Raw genomic sequence first — 20,939 nt, 5'->3', positions numbered from 1 at the left:
CCATTCTTGGAAAAGGCCTTAGCTGCATGCCTTAAAGCGGCGGAAGAAGGGAAACCCTGCCCTGCACTGGAGGAGTGCAGACCCTTCTCCATCGTGACCCCCCCTGACGCTCGACACTGGAAAGATGTTCAGCATACTTTCGTCGTGGGAAGGCTCGATCCTGACGTCGCCGGACGTCAGTTTAATGAAGACCTCCCTAAGCTCAACGATCACCTCCTTCGCCGGGAACAAGACACGAAGGAGAGGCTTGCGGCATCTCTTTCTCATCAAGTCCAACTGGAAGTTATGGCCTGTGACACTAGAGTACCAGATCACTACATGGTACTCTCCAAATCCCACTTACTGACAGTAATGAAGGACTTGTACCACTTCATAAAGGCTCGAAGAGCCTGTCGTGAATTCGTGTTTGCCGGTGCCACCGTGAAACACGAACCCCGGAGGCTGATTTCCTCCAACATCTGGGGAAAGCACCTGTTTCCTTCTGACCTTGTGAAGGAAATAACTGACAGAGCCGCCACGGAGAATAGGAACCTTCTCCACAAGTGGGGCATGTCCAGGAAAAGGAAACCCTCTCAGGACGATGGACCTCAGCCTAAGAGGAAACCTCAGAAGCCAAAACCCCAGCAACGTCAGCAAAGACGTCAGTTTCCGGGACCCGCTACCTCCCAAGTGGTTGCCCAACCACAACAGACCTTTCAATTGGTCCCCCAACCGGTGTTGTCACAGTCACCGGTCTTCACCCCTGCCTTTGAGCAACCATCAACTACCTTTCATGCCAAAGGTAGAGGCTCGTTCAGGGGTGCAAGCAGAGACGCATCTCGCCGTCCCTCCAGAGGTAGAGGAGGAAAGGGAGCTAGCGGCCGAGGCAACAAGTCCTCGGGACACCAGAAGCAATGAAGTGCTTCCGGTGGGAGGAAGACTCCGCCAATTCCAGGATCGTTGGACCTTCGATCCCTGGGCACACAGCATCATCAAGAACGGTCTAGGCTGGAGTTGGACGCAACCACCCCCAATCTTCCAGCAGTTCTTCCAGCAATCAACCCCCCTTCTGGAAGAATATGTTCTAGACCTCTTGAACAAGAAGGTGATAAGGAAGGTAAAGTCCACCAGGTTCCAAGGGAGACTGTTTTGTGTTCCCAAGAAGGACTCAGACAAACTCAGAGTCATTCTGGACTTATCCCCCCTCAACAAGTTCATAGAGAACAACAAATTCAAGATGCTGACGCTTCAACAAATAAGGACCCTTCTGCCTCAAGGTTCCTACACGGTCTCTATAGACCTGGCGGATGCCTACTGGCACATTCCAATGAACCATCACGCTTCCTCCTACCTAGGATTTCGACTCCAAAGGAAAAGCTACGCCTTCCGGGCCATGCCCTTCGGCCTCAATGTGGCCCCTCGGATCTTCACAAAACTGGCGGATGCCATAGTACAACAGCTCCGCCTAAGAAACGTCCAGGTGATGGCCTACCTCGACGACTGGCTAGTCTCGGCTCCATCGCCCGAAGAGTGTGCAAAGTCTTGCAACGAAGTTACCCAGTACCTAGAACACCTGGGATTCAAGATCAACGAGAAAAAATCTCGCCTCTCTCCAGCTCAGAAGTTTCAGTGGTTGGGAATCCACTGGAATCTTCAGTCACACCGCCTTTCCATCCCCCAGAAGAAAAGGAAGGAAATAGCAGGGTCTGTCAAGCGACTACTGAAATCCAAACGCATTTCAAGACGACAGCAGGAACGAGTTCTAGGCTCTCTACAATTCGCCTCAGTGACAAACCCAGTGCTTCGTGCACAGCTAAAGGATGCCGCGGGAGTCTGGAGACGCTCGGCATCCATCGCTCGAAGAGACCTCAAGAGACGGCTTCCAAACAGACTACGACGCCTCCTAAAGCCGTGGTCGGAAGAAAAGGCCCTGAAAAGGTCCATTCCTCTCCAACACCCTCCTCCATCACTCAACATCCACACGGATGCCTCACTGGAAGGTTGGGGAGGTCACTCCCACCAGAAACAGGCTCAAGGTACCTGGTCTCCACTATTCAAGACGTTCCACATAAACATCTTGGAGGCCATGGCGGTCCTTCTAACTCTGAAGAAGTTATCCCCGCCGCCCTCGATCCACATCCGTCTAACCCTAGACAACTCGGTGGTAGTTCGTTGTCTCAATCGCCAAGGCTCAAGATCGCCCCAGATAAATCAGGTGCTTCTCCCAATCTTCCGTCTGGCGGAGAAGAAGAAGTGGCACCTGTCTGCAGTTCACCTACAAGGATTCCGCAATGTGACAGCGGATGCTCTATCTCGGACAAACCCGATAGAGTCGGAATGGTCTCTAGACGCAAGATCGTTCTCCTTCATCTCTCACCAAGTCCCAGAACTTCAGATAGATCTCTTTGCAACGAGCGACAACAATCAACTTCCTCTGTACGTAGCCCCGTACGAGGACCCCAAAGCAGAAGCGGTGGACGCCATGTCACTGGACTGGAACAGGTGGTCCAAGATCTACCTGTTCCCTCCCACCAACCTTCTGTTGAAAGTCCTCTCCAAACTGAGAACCTTCAAAGGGACAGCGGCCCTAGTGGCTCCCAAGTGGCCCCGGAGCAACTGGTACCCCCTGGTCCTGGAGCTGCAGCCCAAGCTGATCCCTCTCCCGGGCCCAGTTCTCTCTCAACAAGTACAGAAGTCGACTGTCTTCGCTTCATCATCGAAAATCAAGGACCTTCATCTCATGATTTTCTCTCCCTTGCCGCAAAGAAGAGGTTTGGGATCTCGAAGAAAAGTCTAGACTTCCTAGAGGAATACAAGACCGAATCCACGAGACGGCAATATGAATCATCCTGGAGGAAATGGGTCTCCTTTGTCAAGGCAAAAAATCCTAAAGAAATCACAATTGATTTCTGTATGTCCTTCTTCATTCACCTTCATGGACAAGGATTAGCAGCCAATACGATTTCAACCTGCAAATCGGCCTTGGCTAGACCAATTCTATATGCTTTCCAAATTGATCTGTCCAACGACATCTTCAACAAATTACCAAAAGCATGTGCTCGCCTACGTCCAGCACCCCCTCCGAAACCGATCTCCTGGTCACTAGACAAGGTACTCCATTTCGCCTCCAACTTGGACAATGATTCATGCCCCCTCAAGGATCTGACTCAGAAAGTTATATTTTTATTTGCTCTCGCTTCGGGAGCTCGAGTCAGCGAAATAGTGGCATTATCAAGAGAAGAAGGACACATCCTGTTTACCGATTCAGGAGAAGTGACCCTCTCCCCTGATCCGACGTTTCTCGCTAAAAACGAATTACCCACCAAAAGATGGGGCCCTTGGAGAATATGCCCCCTGAAGGAGGATGTCTCTCTATGTCCAGTAGAGAGTCTCAAGGTCTATCTTCGCAGAACTTCGAACTTTGGTGGAGGCCAACTCTTCAAAGGAGAAACATCGGGCAGCGACCTGTCACTGAAACAATTAAGAGCGAAAATCACCTACTTCATTCGCAGAGCGGATCCGAACAGTACACCCGCTGGTCATGATCCTAGAAAAGTGGCATCTTCTCTGAACTTCTTTCAGAGCATGGACTTTGAAAGCCTTAAAAACTTTACGGGCTGGAAGTCCTCGCGAGTTTTCTTTAAACATTATGCGAAACAAGTGCACGAAGTCAAACATTTTGTGGTAGCCGCAGGTAGTGTTATGAAACCTGCACCTAACTCTGCGTAGAACAGTGAGTTACTTGGGACTCTAACTCTTCGGGTGCCTATGTTGACCCTCGAGCGATTCATAGTGATGTCTAAAAACACTTAGTGCTTTTATAACTGTTCTTATCCCAGGTGAAATGTCATAGTGTCACACAAGTGCCGCATGCCTTGAGCATGATGTGTTATTTAAAGACTTGCGTTCCTCGAGAACGAGTACCTACTAATCCTGAAATTCCTTTTCAGATTCAAGAGCAAGCCTTTATTTCTATGTACATTATTATTACTGTAAATGAACTTTACTTTTGCTGTAAATTATTTAATTTCTGCATTGTGAAATAAAATTTCTATTTTATTACTTATGCGTCTCTTTCAGCTCCTACTTACTATGAAATACATACTGTCATAGTTTTATTTATTCCTCCTTTCTTATGGTTATGAAGAATTTAAGATGTCTAATCCTAAATTATATTCACCCTGTCTCAGTAAGGTTCCTACACGAATACTTACTTCTGATAACCAAGAGATGAACTCTATACACAGTGCCCAACCACCACTGGTCTAATTCAGAATGTTCCTATACAAATACCAAACATTCCGCTTCATCTCTAAGTTCTTCAAGTTCTTCTCTCAGGATGAATAGCCCTTCAATACCACTTTGACGTCGGCATAGCCCATGGGAACTTCCTGCCAAGGGGGGCAGGATACTTCGTTCCTATGGTTCTTTATCTAAGATTACTTTGCTGTTTTGTCAATGCCTAGGCACTTAATACTGGGGGAAAATCTACCACGATACATTGATTCTCTGGTACTCTTCCATCAGGACGCCATGGCTTGAGCCCAAAAAACGGATTTTGAGCGAAGCGAAAAATCTATTTTTGGGTGAGATAGCCATGGCGTCCTGATGGACCCTCCCTACTACTTCGTCCAGTTTTGTTCCCACCCTACGCAATTGTATCATGGTGATGGGCAGCAACTGGCTTCAGGATGAAGACGGGCGTGACGTCATTAGAGCAATGGCGTCCGTTTGTTTACGTCTCGAGTATCAGTAGTAGCCACGAGTGAGATTAGCTGTGGAACGGCTCCCAGCTATTCTCAGTCCTTACACACCGAAGCATTAACTCTGTTCGGGGTGAAGATAGCTATGTGGCGCGTTCAGACATGCGCGTCCCCTGTTGTATTACGATGTCTTAAAGGGAAACCTTTGAGATACTCGCTCCAGAAGTTAGAATTCTGTGATAACCTGTGGTTAAATTCTCTGGGAATATCTTAGTAGTCTTATACCCAAGGAAGCTACCAAAAAGGAACCTTCCATCAGGACGCCATGGCTATCTCACCCAAAAATAGATTTTTCGCTTCGCTCAAAATCCGTTATATATATATATATATATATATATATATATATATATATATATATATATATATATATATATATATATATATATATATATATATATATATATATATATATATATATATATATATATATATATACATATATATATATATATATATATATATATATATATATATATATATATATATATATATTTATATATATATATACATATATATATATACATATATATATATATATATATATATATATATATATATATATATATACATGTATATATATACATATATATATATATATATATATATATATATATATATATATATATATATATATATATATATATATATATGTATATATATACATATATATATATATATATATATATATATATATATATATATATATATATATATATATATATATATATATATATATACATATATATATATATATATATATATATATATATATATATATATATATATATATATATATATATATATATATATATATAAATATATATATACATATATATATACATATATATATATAATATATATATATATATATATATATATATATATATATATATATATATATATATATATATATATATATATACATATATATATATATATATATATATATATATATATATATATATATATATATATATATATATATACATATATATATATACATATATATATATATATATATATATATATATATATACCTATATATATATATATATATATATATATATATATATATATATATATATATACATATATATACATATATATATACACACACACACACACACACACACACATATATATATATATATATATATATATATATATATATATATATATATATATATATATATATATATATATATATATGTATATATATATATATATATATATATATATATATATATATATATATATATATGCATATATATATATATATATATATATATATATATATATATATATATATATATATATATATATATATGTATATATATATATATATATATATATATATATATATATATATATATATATATATATATATATATATATATATATATACATATATATATATATATATATATATATATATAGCGGTAGTAACTCAACGGGTGGCTGGTACCCTGGCCAACCTCCTCTTCCTCCTCCTCCTACTATTATTATTATTAATTATTATTATTATTATTATCATCATCTAAGCTGCAACCCTAGTTGGAAAAGCAGGATGCTATAAGCCCAGTGGCGGCGCCCACAGGGAAAATAGCCTAGTGAGGAAAGGAAATAAGTAAACAATCTGAGAAATAAATAATTAGAATAAAGTATTTTAAAAATATACCGATTTCCCCAATAAGCCTTTTTTTTTACCGACCTAATGTTTCTCAAAAGTAAATTTCCTGTCTCGAAATACTTAAAATTTTTGAGTTGTACAGTTACGATGAATATTTACAAGGAATATTTAGAACTTGAAATGTATAGTTAAGCTTTCAATAGTAAATCTGATTACCAGTAATTTTTTTTTAAAGTGATTAGGTTCATCTGTGAATTAGAGTGGCATTGAAAGTGTATATATTAACTACTGCACCGTAATTGTTCAGTCCTTTTGGTAAAGGTAGAAGAGACTTGTTAGCTATGGTAAACAGTTCCTCTAGGAGAAGGACACTCCAAAATCAAACCATTGTTCTCTAGTCTTGGGTAGTTCCATAGCATCTGTACCATGGTCTTCCACTGTCTCTTGGGTTAGAGTTCTCTTGCTAATTTATAATTTCTCTTCCTCTTGTTTGGTTAAAGTTTTTATAGTTTAAACAGGAAATATTTATTTTAATGTTACTCTTCTTAAAGTATTTCATTTTTCCTTGTTTACTTTCCTCATGGGGCTATTTTCCTTTTTGGGCCCGCCGGCTTCTAACATCCTACTTTTTCAAGTAGGGTTGTAGCTCAGCAATTAATAATAATAATAATAATAATAATAATAATAATAATAATAATAATAATAATAATAATAATAAATAGTAATCAACGTAAGTTACGTAACCAACAGTTCCACAGACTTGAAAATACAGATAGACAGCCGAATTGTGTAGACGTTCTGACGACTCCAAGTTTTAACTTGTGTAACAGTAAACGTTAAGAATATTCATCAAAATAGTTACGACACATAAGCAATTTTCTATTATTTAACCAGCAATTTTGTTGCGTGAGTATTACTAAAGAAGAAATATCCAAGAATACAGGATAGAAAGTTATTAAACGGTTTCTGGTTAGGGCTAACCTACCCGGTAGGTAGTCTATTATATACAAGTTTATTTATCGTTCCATTATAGGCTATATTGGCCAATTTACTCTTTTGACTAGGTTAATTCGTATTCATTTCATAGGGGTGATTGTAGTTCGTTGGGACAGGGTAAGCTAAGAGTACGCCATTCTAAATGGGTTCCCTGGGGGACATAGCCACCAGTGAGCAAGTATGTAAGGATATGGTTCCTAGGTTAGGTTAGGTGGGGAACTTTTGGTTGGGTTAGGTGAGGAACCTTAGGTTAGGTTATGGTAGGTTACCCTAGGTTGGGGTTAGGTAAGGTTAACTTTAAGGCAGTTGGGGGGGGGGGGTTGCGACGTTCTCCCGGTGTGTAAGTATATAAGGATATGGCTTCTAGTTAGGTTAGGTGGGGAACCTTAGGTTAGGGTTAGGTTAGGAGGAGAACCTTCGGTTAGGTGGCTTTTCTAGTGTCTTTGTAAAATGAGATTTTTCAGTTTGTCCCAACAAACCACAAATGCTCCATTTTATATTTTCAGAGAGTAGTTGAGTAATTTTAACATTTATATTGGCGTCCAAGTACAAGTTATCAAGAAGGCCAATGCCAACCCCAGTTTTGTGGGAACCCATATTTTGGTACGTTACGAGTATAACTTTACTCGTGTGGAATTTTAGAAGTTTTGATGTGTAAAAACAGTTTTGTATGTTGATTTGTACACGTTATAGTCATTGTTGATTAATTACATTTCCCTACCAAAGGTTAGGATAGGTATAATGTTAGGGCTCAATGCACTGGTAATGAGTTAGCAAACCTATATAAACATTTATGATTATTCAATTTTATACAAACTTTAAATCCTGCGTTTTCAGGTTTTATTATAGTTACGGACGGTGAAAACTTTTCTACCAAAAGACAACTTTTTCCTTTAGGAAAATGCCCATTTCCTTAGAAAATGACATATATTTTTACCCCAAATACATACCTAATGAAATATATATACAGCACAGTACATGTACATCTATATCTGCCGGTAATGGGGAACCCCAAGTGGGAACCCCGGGTTTTGGTTGGGGAAAACATACAGGGAAAACGGTATATAATGTCAAACAAATCTTGGTGCATATGTATGATAGCGGCCACCTGTACGTATGATTACGGCTAACTTAGAATATGGCAGTGAAAGGGGGGTCGCCAGGGGGGCGTTAGCAGATGCAGATGCACATCTGGGTGGTGCTTAACGCTTTGCAATTGTCAGCAAGATACATTTTTGGCAGGAGGAATATTCTAGCAGACACACACAGTCGTCATGGGCAAGTTGTAGGAGCGGAGTGGTCCCTACATCCTCTCGTAGCGGAAAGGCTGCTTGCCCTGTAATGCTCTTAAGTGATCAACCTGTTTGCTACTTGGCTGAATGGGAAGTTCCCCCTCTTCTGCTTTCCCATCCCAGATCTTTGGGTTGTGTTCGAAGATGGGTTGTCCAACACCCCTGGTCAACCATCTGAACATCTACACCTTTCTCCCGTTTAGTCTGATTCAGCTAGTAATCAACAGTGTTGGCTCTGCCAGGAATCAGTATGACCCTGGTGGATCCCAGATTCTCACATGCTATGTGGTATCCCAGTCTGCTTGCTCTTCTGGTTGAGATCCTTTGAGAACTACCCCACTGGTCTACTCTTCTCTATCAGCCGCACCAGCAGAGGTACCACCATTCACGCGTGAAGACTATCCAACATCTCCGAGCTTAAATATTTTTGTGAGGCACTGCATAGGAGATGTCTGGGTATCTCTGGAGGTCTGCGACAGATGTCTACCAGGGTAAGTGGGCCTTATTCTGCAATTGGTGTCGTAGAATGGGTATTTCTCGTCGGAGGGTCTCTGTTATTATCATCATCATCATTATTATTATTATTATTATTATTATTATTATTATTATTATTATTATTAGCTAAGCTACAACATTAGTTGGAAAAGCAGAATTCTATAAGCCCAAGGGATCCAACAGAGATATATAGCCCAATGAGGAAAGGAAATGAGTAAATGAATAAACTATAAGCAAAGTAATGAACAATTAATATTAAATGATTTTAGAACTTCAAGATTAAAATAGGTCTTTCATTTATAAACTATAAAAACTTGTAAAAATCCCAAGATGAAGAGAATTAAGAAAGAATTGTGTACTCAAGATTACCCTTAAGCAAGAGAACTCTACCCAAGATGGTGGAAGACCATGGTATAGAGGCTGTGACACTACTCAAGACTAGAAAACAATGGTTTGATTTTGGAGTGTTCTTTTAGAAAAGCTGCTTACCAGCTAAAGACTCTTCTATCCTTACCAAGAGGAAAGTAGCCACTTTCTTCTTGCTAGCTTTAGTGTTGGTGAACAGATGGAGAGAGTTGTACGGTCACTTACTTAGTTACCCACTCTAGTAAATGGAAAGAGGTCTCTTAATTTTGTGCCAGTTTGTGGCACCTTATGTTTGAGTCCATTGCCATCCCTTTCCTCTAGGTGGTATAGGGTGGTGATGAAGATAAGATGCTCTTATATCCCATAAGGTCACTGCTGTGCTATCTAAAGAGGACCCATCTTGGGCTTAAGAGTAGGAGAATCTTCGTGAGCACTGGCAGGTCCAAGAAAGAGGTGTCAAGAAACATAATAACTTTCTGGCTTTGCGAGACAATCAGGAGGGCCTATGGCTTGGCTGATTAGAGTGCCAAAGCTCTGGTCATGGTTAGAGTTCATAAAGTCAGTTGTATTGCCCCATCTCTCTTATTCAAGAGGAACTTGTCAGTAGTCTAAATTTTGAAGGTAGGGGTCAGGAAGATACAGACCATTATCACAGCCTTTTACCCAAGAGATTATAACCACAAGTCCCTTGACACTTTTATACTTTTACCTGTGGTGGCTGCTCAGTCTACTGTATAGCAAGCCCAGCTCATTACAAGAACAGAATTGCATTTTGTCTACGGTTTGGTTTTGACTTGTCGGGATTGAAAGTAAGTACTGTATAACTGGCTTGTCTTATTTAACTCTTCTGCCTCTTTCTTGGGGATCAGCGGTCAAAGCGTTACAAGCTGGGTTGGACTAGATGCCGTCAAGTTGAACTTCATAGCTCCGTTCTTTGAACCAGAGAATTACATCTCCCCATCCCCATGCAAGCTGGGGAATGATGAATCTAGTACCTTACTAACCCATTACTCTTATGCTAAGTATACAAATTTGCCAACATCTCTTGAGGAGAAAAGGTTGGCTTTGATTTTGGTACAGTATTGTACTTCTAGTACACCCCAGGTCCTTTCAGATGTACAGTATCATCCCTATGATAAACAGATAGGGGGTTGGTCTTGGTTTCACTTTGCTCTCCTCTGACCAAGCATGATTTACTTCCAGAGACATTTAAAGAATCTTCCAATTTGATATAAGGGGGACTTCCAACCCACTAAGCAGTGAATATCCCTATTTAAAAGACAAGGGTTTGTATGTTCATGTAAGTACAAATACCAAATTTTAAAAGTAATATGTCATTTTTCCTTGCCTTACAAGCTTGAGTCTTTAATGTAACTTCCCTCCTCAAACCACCTCTCTAAGTACTGGGTTGAAGTGGTAAAACAGTATAGTCAACTGACTGGAAGGCGGGTGGGGCTTTGCCCTGCTCCCTCACTGATCGGATAACTGCTTGTTATCCAATATCAATGACCAATTCCACCTTGCACTGAAGTAATTTGCTAATTAAAGGAATCAAGATTTTATTGCTAGGAAAATACAAATATTTCATTCCATATCCACCCCACTTGTACCGACCATGAACAAAGTGAGAACAAGTGATAACAAAGCTGTTAGCACCAGACCCATAATGTTTCTTTAATTTGGTCGTAACAAAACTGTTACAGAGCCAACCCATATAAATGACTTGGGTTTGTATAAATAGGAAAAATACAAATTACTTTTAAAATGTGTAGTATTTCCATAATAGAATTTCTGTCTGCATAATCCAAGTAGTTCATTGTTTGCAAAGTTTTGCTTTGAAACTATATGGTGTTTTATATTTATCAAATGATCACTGTATTTCTACATTTGTGTAATTTACATCTCAATTTCTTAGTTCAGAGCAGCTTCAAATGAAACCTGGTTAAGGGATAGTTATATGGTTTTACAGTACAGTATTTTTAATTGTGCTTGTGATCACCCAATTTCCACTAAAACTTGTTTATTATGAAAAAGTATTTATTTTATGAAATGAAGTTTTCCATTTTTTTTTTTTTTAATGGATATACTGTACTGTACTGAATGATTTAAGGGAAACTTGGTTAGCCATGAGGTGTTGTCATTACATTTTGTAAAGTAATTTATGATTATGTTTTAGGTGATTGTCATGGGGGGAGCAAAGGCTGCACAGCAGGCTTTCACACATCCCCAACGAGTTCGACTTTTGTACAAGACTATTCTGAAGTTACATCGCGGAATGCCTCTCGAACTTCAAGCCCTAGGTATACTATATTGGGTGCTACTTTGACTTGTTTTCTAGGTGTTATGAATCTACTTTAGTTTGCGACATATACCTTATATTATTCTATGTGAGTGCCAAAGTACAGTTTGCAATACAGGTATACACTTTATATTAACATTTACAACAAGAAAAGTTATGCTTATCAAGAGCAAAGACCAATTAGATTATTAGACTAATGATTAATTAGATAATTGAAGTAGCTCCAAAATAGCCACCCACCCAGCCAACATGCATAGAGTAGCATGTACCACTTGCCAAGAAGAGGAGCCACATCATAGTAAATGCCAATTGAACTAGGTGATTAATTAGATAATTGGAATACTGTAATGCCAAAATACTACTTACCCACAGGGCTAGAAATTACTGTACTTGCTGCAAAATGGAATGGAATTCATATTTTCTATGCAAGCGCCAAAATACGATGTAGATGTTTTTTCATTCATACAGTAATAAGCCAAATAGTAACTCATATTGTTGATACTGTACACGCTATCTATTATCAATGTTATTTTGTTCCTACATGTGATACAAATCATTAATTTTCAATAGAAGCATAAGAGTCTGTGAAACTGAACTGCTGTTAAACTTTAACAAGGTAAACATTGTCGCTTACCCTACAAAGAGAGCAGCCCTCACTTAGCCTTTGGCCGCTGTCAAGTACACATGTACACAATTGCGTTCCTTGACTTGGCAGTTACAATGATTACTTTATTTCTCTATTTCCATAGTGTTTGTGATCTCTTCCCTAGTAAAGAAGGCCTCAGGTGTGGCTGGTATATGAGTAAACTGAAGGTGGAACAGCATGTAATTTGTGATTTATCATCTCCTGTGAGAAGTATCCTTTGCTGTGGGTGGAATTTAAAAAGTAGTTTAGGGGATTCTTTGGCATCAAAGGGTATGCCCAAGTTGAAGCCGAAGAAACTCACTTGCTCTTTCTTCCCTTCTTTGGGAACGTCCCTTCTTTGGGAACGAAACCAGCTGTTTCCCCTGCGTTTTCTTCCGAGGCTTCTTCTTCTGGGGAAACCTATTGGGGGAAGGGCGACTGCTCTCAACCCTTTGGGAGTGGTTTGGAGAAGGTGGCTGTATGGTCTTCCCTTAGTTTAAAGGTTTAAAGGTCACTCATGAATGGCAGAGACAAGGGACAGTGACATTGCCCTAGCAAGCAGGACAATGCCCTAAATATTGACCATATATTATATGATCAGCGCCCAAGCCCCCTCAACATCCAAGCTAGGACCAGGGAGGGCCAGGCAATAGTTGCTGATAACTCAGCAGATAGAACTATAGGCTCCTCAAACCCCCCAAAACTTAGCTCCCAAGGAGGGTAAGGTTGCAGACGCTAAAGGGACTGATAAGTCAGAGCGGGACTCAAACCCATGTCTGGCAAACACCAGGCAGAGACGTTACCAATCAGTCCAATACACCCATCCCTTTCTCTCAGCCGTCATTGATTCCTCCTTTTCACGCCAGTGATTATATTGAGGCCATACCTCATGAAAACAATAAAAGAGCTCGTTACTTAGGTTCAACATGCTTCGCTTCACTAACTTTAGGAAGGTCAAAGGAATCAAGGATCTCATTCGTGACTAGGACACAGGTCTTATACCAGTCACGGAATCCCTCTCCTTCTCCTCATAGAGGTGACCCAGAGCTCATAATGTTTTAGGGCACAATCCATCCATAACATTTAGAAGCAGCTCCTTTGTGACACAGACCTTGCCGTTGGTAGAGTGAAAGCATGTTTTATCTTCACTTCACCTTACCTGCAAGATGTCACCCACAGAAGACCCAATATGGTTTCTTGCACAAGTGGTGTAAGAATACCTTGGGCTCCTTGTTGGGCAAGTAGCAGAAGGTTGAGGGCATTGGTTACCCGGGGTAAGGCTGGGATAAATGAAAGTATGTCTGGCTCTTTTACTTTCATGATCGTCCTCTATTTTGGGGAACAGCGCCATGGGTCCCTTTGCAAGCTGGCTTCAAACTCTGCAGGTAATAACCACTTCCCTTGTACAGTATAACTAAGTATAGTTTATTGTTGTATACTTGTACACGTCCCAACTAGGAACATTCTTACCTAGACCTTCATATGATATCTCTCACAAATACTTGGGTTGCTCAGCCTGCTATCATGCTCACTTGTATTGATAAGCGAGGTGGCAAGGTTTCCCGCGATTACTGTTTAATACTGTACAAGGTAAACCTGGTCAATGACTAAAGCCAGTAGTCAAACTTACAACCCTCCTAAGAGTGAGTCATCCTCATAGATAAGGAAAGGTTTGTATGGGAACAAATGACAAATTCGGAGTTAATTTGTATTTTTATCTAATTAATGCAAACCTGTATTTATTTATATAAACTGGCCTGCCATCACCTGTCCCTCAGTAAGTCCTGCCTGCAATAAAAAAGTGATGTAGCTCACAGCTGTGAGAGTACTATACAGAATAGGTGGCTGGATACCCCTCTCACCCCCTACCTACCCACTCAAGTGATAAGGCAGGTTTGCCACCTCGCACTTTAAATCTAATGGCAACATTCTAGCTCCGCCAAAAGTAATATCCACATAAATAACTACAGGTTTGTATTATTTAAGGAAAAATACAAATTATCTCCGAATTTGTTGTAATAAAGTATCTCCCTCATCCTTTTAGATAAGAGTGAGGATAGGTGTAATATATGCAAACCCATTTTTCATAAATGGCCAGACCTTAGGTCATTGTATCTTTAGGGATATAGGTACTTTCATACCTGCCTACCAGTTCCCTAAAAGGGACTTAGCCTAGCACATGCAACATCTTCATGCTCGGGTATTATTGAGGTTGACATGAGTCCTCACTTTTTCTCTTCCAAAGGACAGAAAGCGCATTGACATATCCTGGGTTGGTAAACCAGCCCCTTCAACAATATGGACTTTAGTCCTCTTAGGGTAAGGTTCGTATTAAAGTTTCATGGTTTGTATTCATGTAAGAAAAAAATCATGTTTTAAAAGTACTATAATTTGTATTTCTCACAACTACATAAACCTGAATCCATTAAGTTATGCTTCCCTCCTCAACCGCCCCACAAATCCTAGGTTAAGGTCAATGTGATGGTTTCTCTCACTGGCAGGTGGGCTGGGGTTACCCTCTACCAATCAGTACTTGTTCAAAGTTTGAATTGTTCCGTAACCGAAATACAAACCACGCTATTTACAAAGGGTTATTACTTTTAGCGTAGCTGAAATGGCGAGCCATTAGAATTTAACGAGGGTGTATTACCCCCGCGCTAGTTAGCGGGGGGGTAGGGGAGTGGTAGCTAGCTACCCCTCCTCCCCCTCACACACAGGTGAATACACACTTTCACTTTTGGCTCGGACTGTGACAGACGTCTCTGTCTTGGTCCTCGCTTGGCAGCCATTGTCTGTTTTGTCTTTACTTAATCGCTTACTTTTCTTTTACTCAATATATATGTAAACATGTTTTCATGTTTGTATATATATTTGAGTATAGAAATAAGTAAGTTTCCTTTTCAGATGTGTGTGTGTAGTGTACGATATCTACGTGGAGGCCTCGGCAGTTAGGCCACCACGGCCTAATTTTATGGGTTGCGATCGAGTTTGACTTCGGTCTTTCTCTCTCTCTCTCTCTTGAGGTCGTTCACCCTTTTACTATGTTTTACTACGCCCTTGTAGCTTCCTTCCCGTGTGGGTGGGGTTGCTACGCCGTACATTTTGTCTCAATTAGTTTATGAATCTAATTGTAGTTGTTAATTTTTCAGCTTGTAGAACGATTCCTTTCGGGGTTTTCGTTTTTTCTTTAGTGTTCATTCATTTTTAAATTACATAATTACATAGTTACATAATTATAATTGTTATAATTCTGTTTTGGTTACAGCTCTCCTTCCGCGAGTGTAAGTGGTTGTGAGGGCACGTGCCTGTTGTGTAATTCTTGTTCCTTTTCCTCGGGATTCCTCTTCGGAGCCTTCCCGGGGGAATGAATGTGTACTAATATTATTTGTTTTATTTTTTTACAGTTACCGATCTAGTTCGTTTCTGTAATATAGCAACGGTGTGAGCTGTCTGGTTGAGTCCTGGGGATTCGGCTGTTGCTGCCTCCCCCCTTGTATTGTCGTCAGGGGCGTGTCTCCTTCTACTGGTAGTACTCCCGTGTCGACGGACAGCTCTCCAGTTCATTTTAGAACAGTCAGGAGGCTTGCCTCCTTGGGCGGATAACTTTCCTTCCGAGGGAAGTTTCTTTTCCTGTCCAGGCTTGAGCTTTTCCTCTTTTGGGGGGTTCTTCTCTTGCCTTTTTTTCGTGCGACTATGCTCTTGGTGCTGAGCGGTCGCACCTGCAGTTTCGCTCAAGGGGCTGGGCAACTGCAGGAGCTCCTCTTCGGAGGATTGCCCCTTTTAGGTCACTGGCTGACCAGTCTCTTCCACGAAGTGTTTCTCTTTCGTTCGCGAGAGAGTACACTCATAGAGACTCCTCTTCGGAGGTTTCTTCTGTTGCTGTTGCTGTTGGCCTCCCTCGCCGTAAGGCCCTCCGTCCGCCTCGTCGTAAGGGCCTCTCATCTCCCTATAAGGGTGCTTGAGGCGCCTTTTTGAATCTCCGTTTGCAGCCTACAACTTCTTTTTCTCGATCTTCCGTCTTGGTGCATATGGACAGCAGTCTAATCTCGTCTTCCGACGGGCAACGGTCTTCCCGACGGACAACGGTCTTCCCGACGGACAGCGGTCTTCCGACGGACATCAGTCTCCCGGCGGACAACGATCCCTTCGGGGCAAAGGGTTGCCCCCACGGGGGTTCTTCCCTTGCGTGTCAGGGTTTCCCTGCGCGCCCTTCTGTTCGTCAGCGCTCTCCTGTTCGTCAGCGCTTTCAAGATGATCTTCCCTGCGGTTCCTGTTACGTGCCCTGTGCGCCCACGTTCGCCCTCGCGATCTAGAACTTCGGTTCAGGTCGGGGTCAAGGACTCTTCTTCTTTGCGCAGGCTTCCACGCGTAGCCTTCTGCTCATCAGCGATCATCAGCTCGTCAGCGATCATCAGCTCGTCAGCGATCATCAGCTCGCCAGCGATCGTCAGCTCGTCAGCGATCATCAGCTCGCCAGCGATCTCCGGATCGCCCACGTGTGTTACAGCTGGCACGCCAACGTTCTCCAACACTTCTGAAGGAACATGGTTCGCCAGCTACTAGCTCAACTGCGGATGCTGATCGCCATCGCGCGACCCTCAACTGCGGATGCTGATCGCCATCGCGCGACCCTCAACTGCGGATGCTGATCGCCATCGCGCGACCCTCAACTGCGGATGCTGATCGCCATCGCGCGACCCTCAACTGCGGATGCTGATCGCCATCGCGCGACCCTCAACTGCGGATGCTGATCGCCATCGCGCGACCCTCAACTGCGGATGCTGATCGCCATCGCGCGACCCTCAACTGCGGATGCTGATCGCCATCGCGCAACCCTCAACTGCGGATGCTGATCGCCATCGCGCGACCCTGCATGATCGCCCGCTTACGCATGCTGCTCCTCATCGCACAATCCTGAACGATCGCCCTCATGCGGATGCTGATCACCATCGCACCCTTTCACGCGATCATTTACCTGCGCATGCTGCTCGCCATCGCACAACCCTGAACGATTGCCCGCTTACGCATGCTGCTCCTCATCGCACAACCCTGAACGATCGCCCTCCTGCAGATGCTGATCACCATCGCACCCTTTCACGCGATCATTCACCTGCGCATGCTGCTCGCCATCGCACAACCCTGAACGATTGCCCGCTTACGCATGCTGCTCCTCATCGCACCACCCTGAACGATCGCCCTCCTGCAGATGCTGATCACCATCGCACCCTTTCACGCGATCATTCACCTGCGCATGCTGCTCGCCATCGCACAACCCTGAACGATTGCCCGCTTACGCATGCTGCTCCTCATCGCACAACCCTGAACGATCGCCCTCTTGCGGATGCTGATCACCATCGCACCCTTTCACGCGATCATTCACCTGCGCATGCTGCTCGCCATCGCACAACCCTGCACGATTGCCCGCTTACGCATGCTGCTCCTCATCGCACAACCCTGAACGCTCGCCCTCTTGCGGATGCTGATCACCATCGCACCCTATCACGCGATCATTCACCTACACATGCTGCTCGCCATCGCTTACCGCCAGCGATCTTCTTCACCTACGCGGCAGCACGATCCCTCGCCGTCACGCCATCGCTTGCGTTCGTCGCCTCGAACACGTGTTTATTTACCTGCCCACCCTCACGCCCATTCGCCCGCGCGATCGCTCGCCTGCGCGCCCGCGCGATCGCTCGCCTGCGCGCCCGCGCGATCGCTCGCCTGCTCGCCCGCGCGATCGCTCGCCTGCTCGCCCGCGCGATCGCTCGCCCGCGCGATCGCTCGCCTGCGCGCCCGCGCGACCGCTCGCCTGCGCGACCGCTCGCCTGCGCGCCCGCGCGACCGCTCGCCTGTGCGCCCGCGCGACCATTCGCCTTTGCGCGACCGTTCGCCCTCGCGCGACCATAGTTCGCGGCGAATTCCACAGCCGGTGGTAGCAGCAGGGACGCGTGCTCCTAGGCGGCACTCGGGATCACCTCCATCCAAGCACAGGTTGGTAGTGCAGGACGAAGACAGGTCAGTACAGCATTCTTCCCACCTTCTTTTCAGGCAGGAACTGTCGTGTCCTCTCCAAAGGATCGCCCGATCCCTTTCACCTTAGCGAGGATTTCGGACTCTGTGTCCTTGGAGCAGCAGACATGGTTTGATCCGCTGGCACGGGCGTTAATGAGGGTTATGAAACCAGCACTCACCGGCCAGGGTAACAAACCAGCGGCTGTCTCTCCTACGCTGAAGAGAAAGAGAGGAGTGGACTTCGTGGTGACTTCCCCCAGGGCGAAGTTGGTTCCCAAGAGGTCGGTCTCGAGGGTCCCCTCTCCTGCACGAGTACTCTCTCCTTCTCCCGCCCTGGAAGGATTTTTGGCGGGGGGGCTTTCCGTTCAAGATTTCTCCATCGGACAAGGGGTGACTGCTTACCTCTTCCTCTGGGAGCTTACCAGGTTCTTTCCCTCCTCGGTTACGGCCCGAGGTTTGGTTCAAGGAAGCTACAGAAAGATCAAGGGTACTTTCCTCCTCTCGAGCTCAGGCACCTTGGCCTTTCGTCGTTAAGTATCTACTTGCGGACAAGCTCGATGTTGTACCATCTGGAAAGGCGCTTTCTTCCAGACTCTGCAGGGCTCCAGCTCCCTTTTCTTTCAACCACGTCGGCCTAAGTTATCGGCTACGACAACTGGGACAAGGTGTCCAATTGCAGTTTCCTCCTGTCAGGAACAGATGGCACGGGAGACTCCCCCGGGGGGGGGCATAGTCCTAAAAGGAGTTCACGAACTCTAGGATTGCAGGTTTTTTCGCTGGGAGGATGCTTAAGGTTACTCATCCGAATGACAGCTTCCCGATGCCCATTCCCGCACAATCTCTGTGAGTAGCCAAGGATATCGCGCCTGCCGTCTCTGTCAGCGAATTCAGTGTCTCTGAACCTCTATGCCATAGCATCAGCAGAGTTGCCCGGTTGGGCAGAATGATCCATACCTTAGGCGAAGGTCTTCCTTAGGATCATCGACGGCTTCACCCCCGGCCCCCTCAGTCGATCCTTTCTGGTAAGGAAGGATCTGAGAGGGGATGTCCATAGTCGACCTCTCAGCCCTGATCAAGTTTGTCGAACAAACTTCGGCCAGCGTAGACCAGCAGAATCGATCAGACTGGTAACGAGGCGACAGGACTCCTTTAACCCTGGATCGGAAGGACGGGTACTTTCAGTTTCCATTCCATCCATCTTCCAGGGTGCTCGTCGAATTCAGCCTAAACTGCAAGTATTCCTGCTTATGATGCAGTGTGGCTATCCCGCCGTGGCATAGCAGGTTTGTTTCCCCAGAGAACTCTCCCTGCCTTCCTCTTGGCCGCTCAGGTGCAGACTTCCGCCTCCTCTGCTGTTTGGAGGGCTGGTCAACTCCGGTAGGCTCGGGTTTCGACCTTCTTCAGCGCCGGGAAAAGCTTCCGAATGCTGACCATGAGTGTGGGCTCATGGTATTTTGCTTGGAGCCTTCTCTTCCTCTGCCTCAACATCTGGAGTATCTGGCCATGATATTGAGTCAACCGCCTTACCACGTTGGAAACCCCGCTTCTCGTCCGTCCAGCGAGGTTAAGCAACGTCGGTACTTGGATGGGTGACCACCTGGGGACGCCAGATTCTGTTACCACATCCTCCGAGCCTTCCTTTCGGTTGACTGTGGCAAGACTGAGGAGAGTCGCAGTACCTGTTCTCAGTCAAGCAGAGTTTTCAGCCCTACCTTGGAACGTTTCCTAGTTCTTCTTTCCTCATTGACCCGTTTATAGTCCGAACGGTCGCCTCAGGATAAGTTCCATGTGGGGCGATCCAAGTTCCGGTGGCTTCAGGCAATGTTTAACCGGACTCCCTGGCCCTATGGGACCAGCGGAACTATTAAACCTGCAATGGGTGTTGACCTATGGAGCCTCTTGATGGTAGTGGATATTCTCGTCCTTTCCCCACATTCTTGATGCGGTTCTCGGACTCGTCAAAGGAAAGGGGGGGGGGGCATGTTCCGGTCCAGGCCTATGGTCAAGACCTGAAGGATACCTCTCCATCATGCAGGCAGGCTTAAGGGCCTTAGTCTGGCCCCTCTTCAGATCCTACCGCTCCTGCCAAGTCGCCCCGTTGCGTGTCGACTTCATGCTAACCAGCAGGGGACGCATTTTCACACCTTCACATCTTGCAGTAGAGATACCGGGATGATTGAGATTCTCTCAATTCCACCATCGGCTCTCTCATTCCAGGCAGGGGAATGTTTCTCTCAGACTATCCGAGCAGAACCTCATAGAGAGAGTGTACCTAGGGGTCTTTGACCTTGGGTAACCAGCAAGTGCTGGTCTGGGGGACCTGATCGCGACAGCTTGGAACCTCAAGCTTCCGCTAGTTTTCCCCCCAGTCTCAGACCCCGAGACTCTGGCAAGATGCATTCCGGTGATGGTGGGACAACTTCGACGCCTGCGTCTTCCCTCCTTTTTGTCTGCGGACAATGGGTCTCAACAAAACCAGGTT

At 43.9% G+C, this 20,939-nt stretch overlaps 1 protein-coding gene across 3 annotated transcripts in view; it reads left to right on the top strand.

Annotated features, from left to right (window-relative positions):
* Window positions 1–7,147: 7,147 nt before the first annotated feature.
* The window catches only part of LOC137630469 (succinate dehydrogenase assembly factor 3, mitochondrial-like), a 37,288-nt gene continuing 23,496 nt past the window's right edge, over window positions 7,148–20,939 (top strand). For 2 of the 3 annotated variants that reach the window (XM_068361950.1, XM_068361949.1), the window contains exons 1-2: window positions 7,148–7,278; window positions 11,698–11,821. In XM_068361950.1, coding sequence (XP_068218051.1) covers window positions 11,707–11,821 — 115 coding nt within the window. In that variant the 5' untranslated portion in view covers window positions 7,148–7,278; window positions 11,698–11,706. Of the gene's footprint in view, window positions 7,361–11,697; window positions 11,822–20,939 lie in introns of all 3 variants that reach the window. The other variant, XM_068361951.1, reaches the window with a different exon arrangement.

Source organism: Palaemon carinicauda, chromosome 38 (genome assembly GCF_036898095.1).
Source record: "Palaemon carinicauda isolate YSFRI2023 chromosome 38, ASM3689809v2, whole genome shotgun sequence".
NCBI classification, from domain to species: Eukaryota; Metazoa; Arthropoda; class Malacostraca; order Decapoda; family Palaemonidae; genus Palaemon; species Palaemon carinicauda.
The sequence above is the reverse complement of the archived record's forward strand: the minus strand, read 5'-3'. Positions and strand labels throughout refer to the sequence as shown.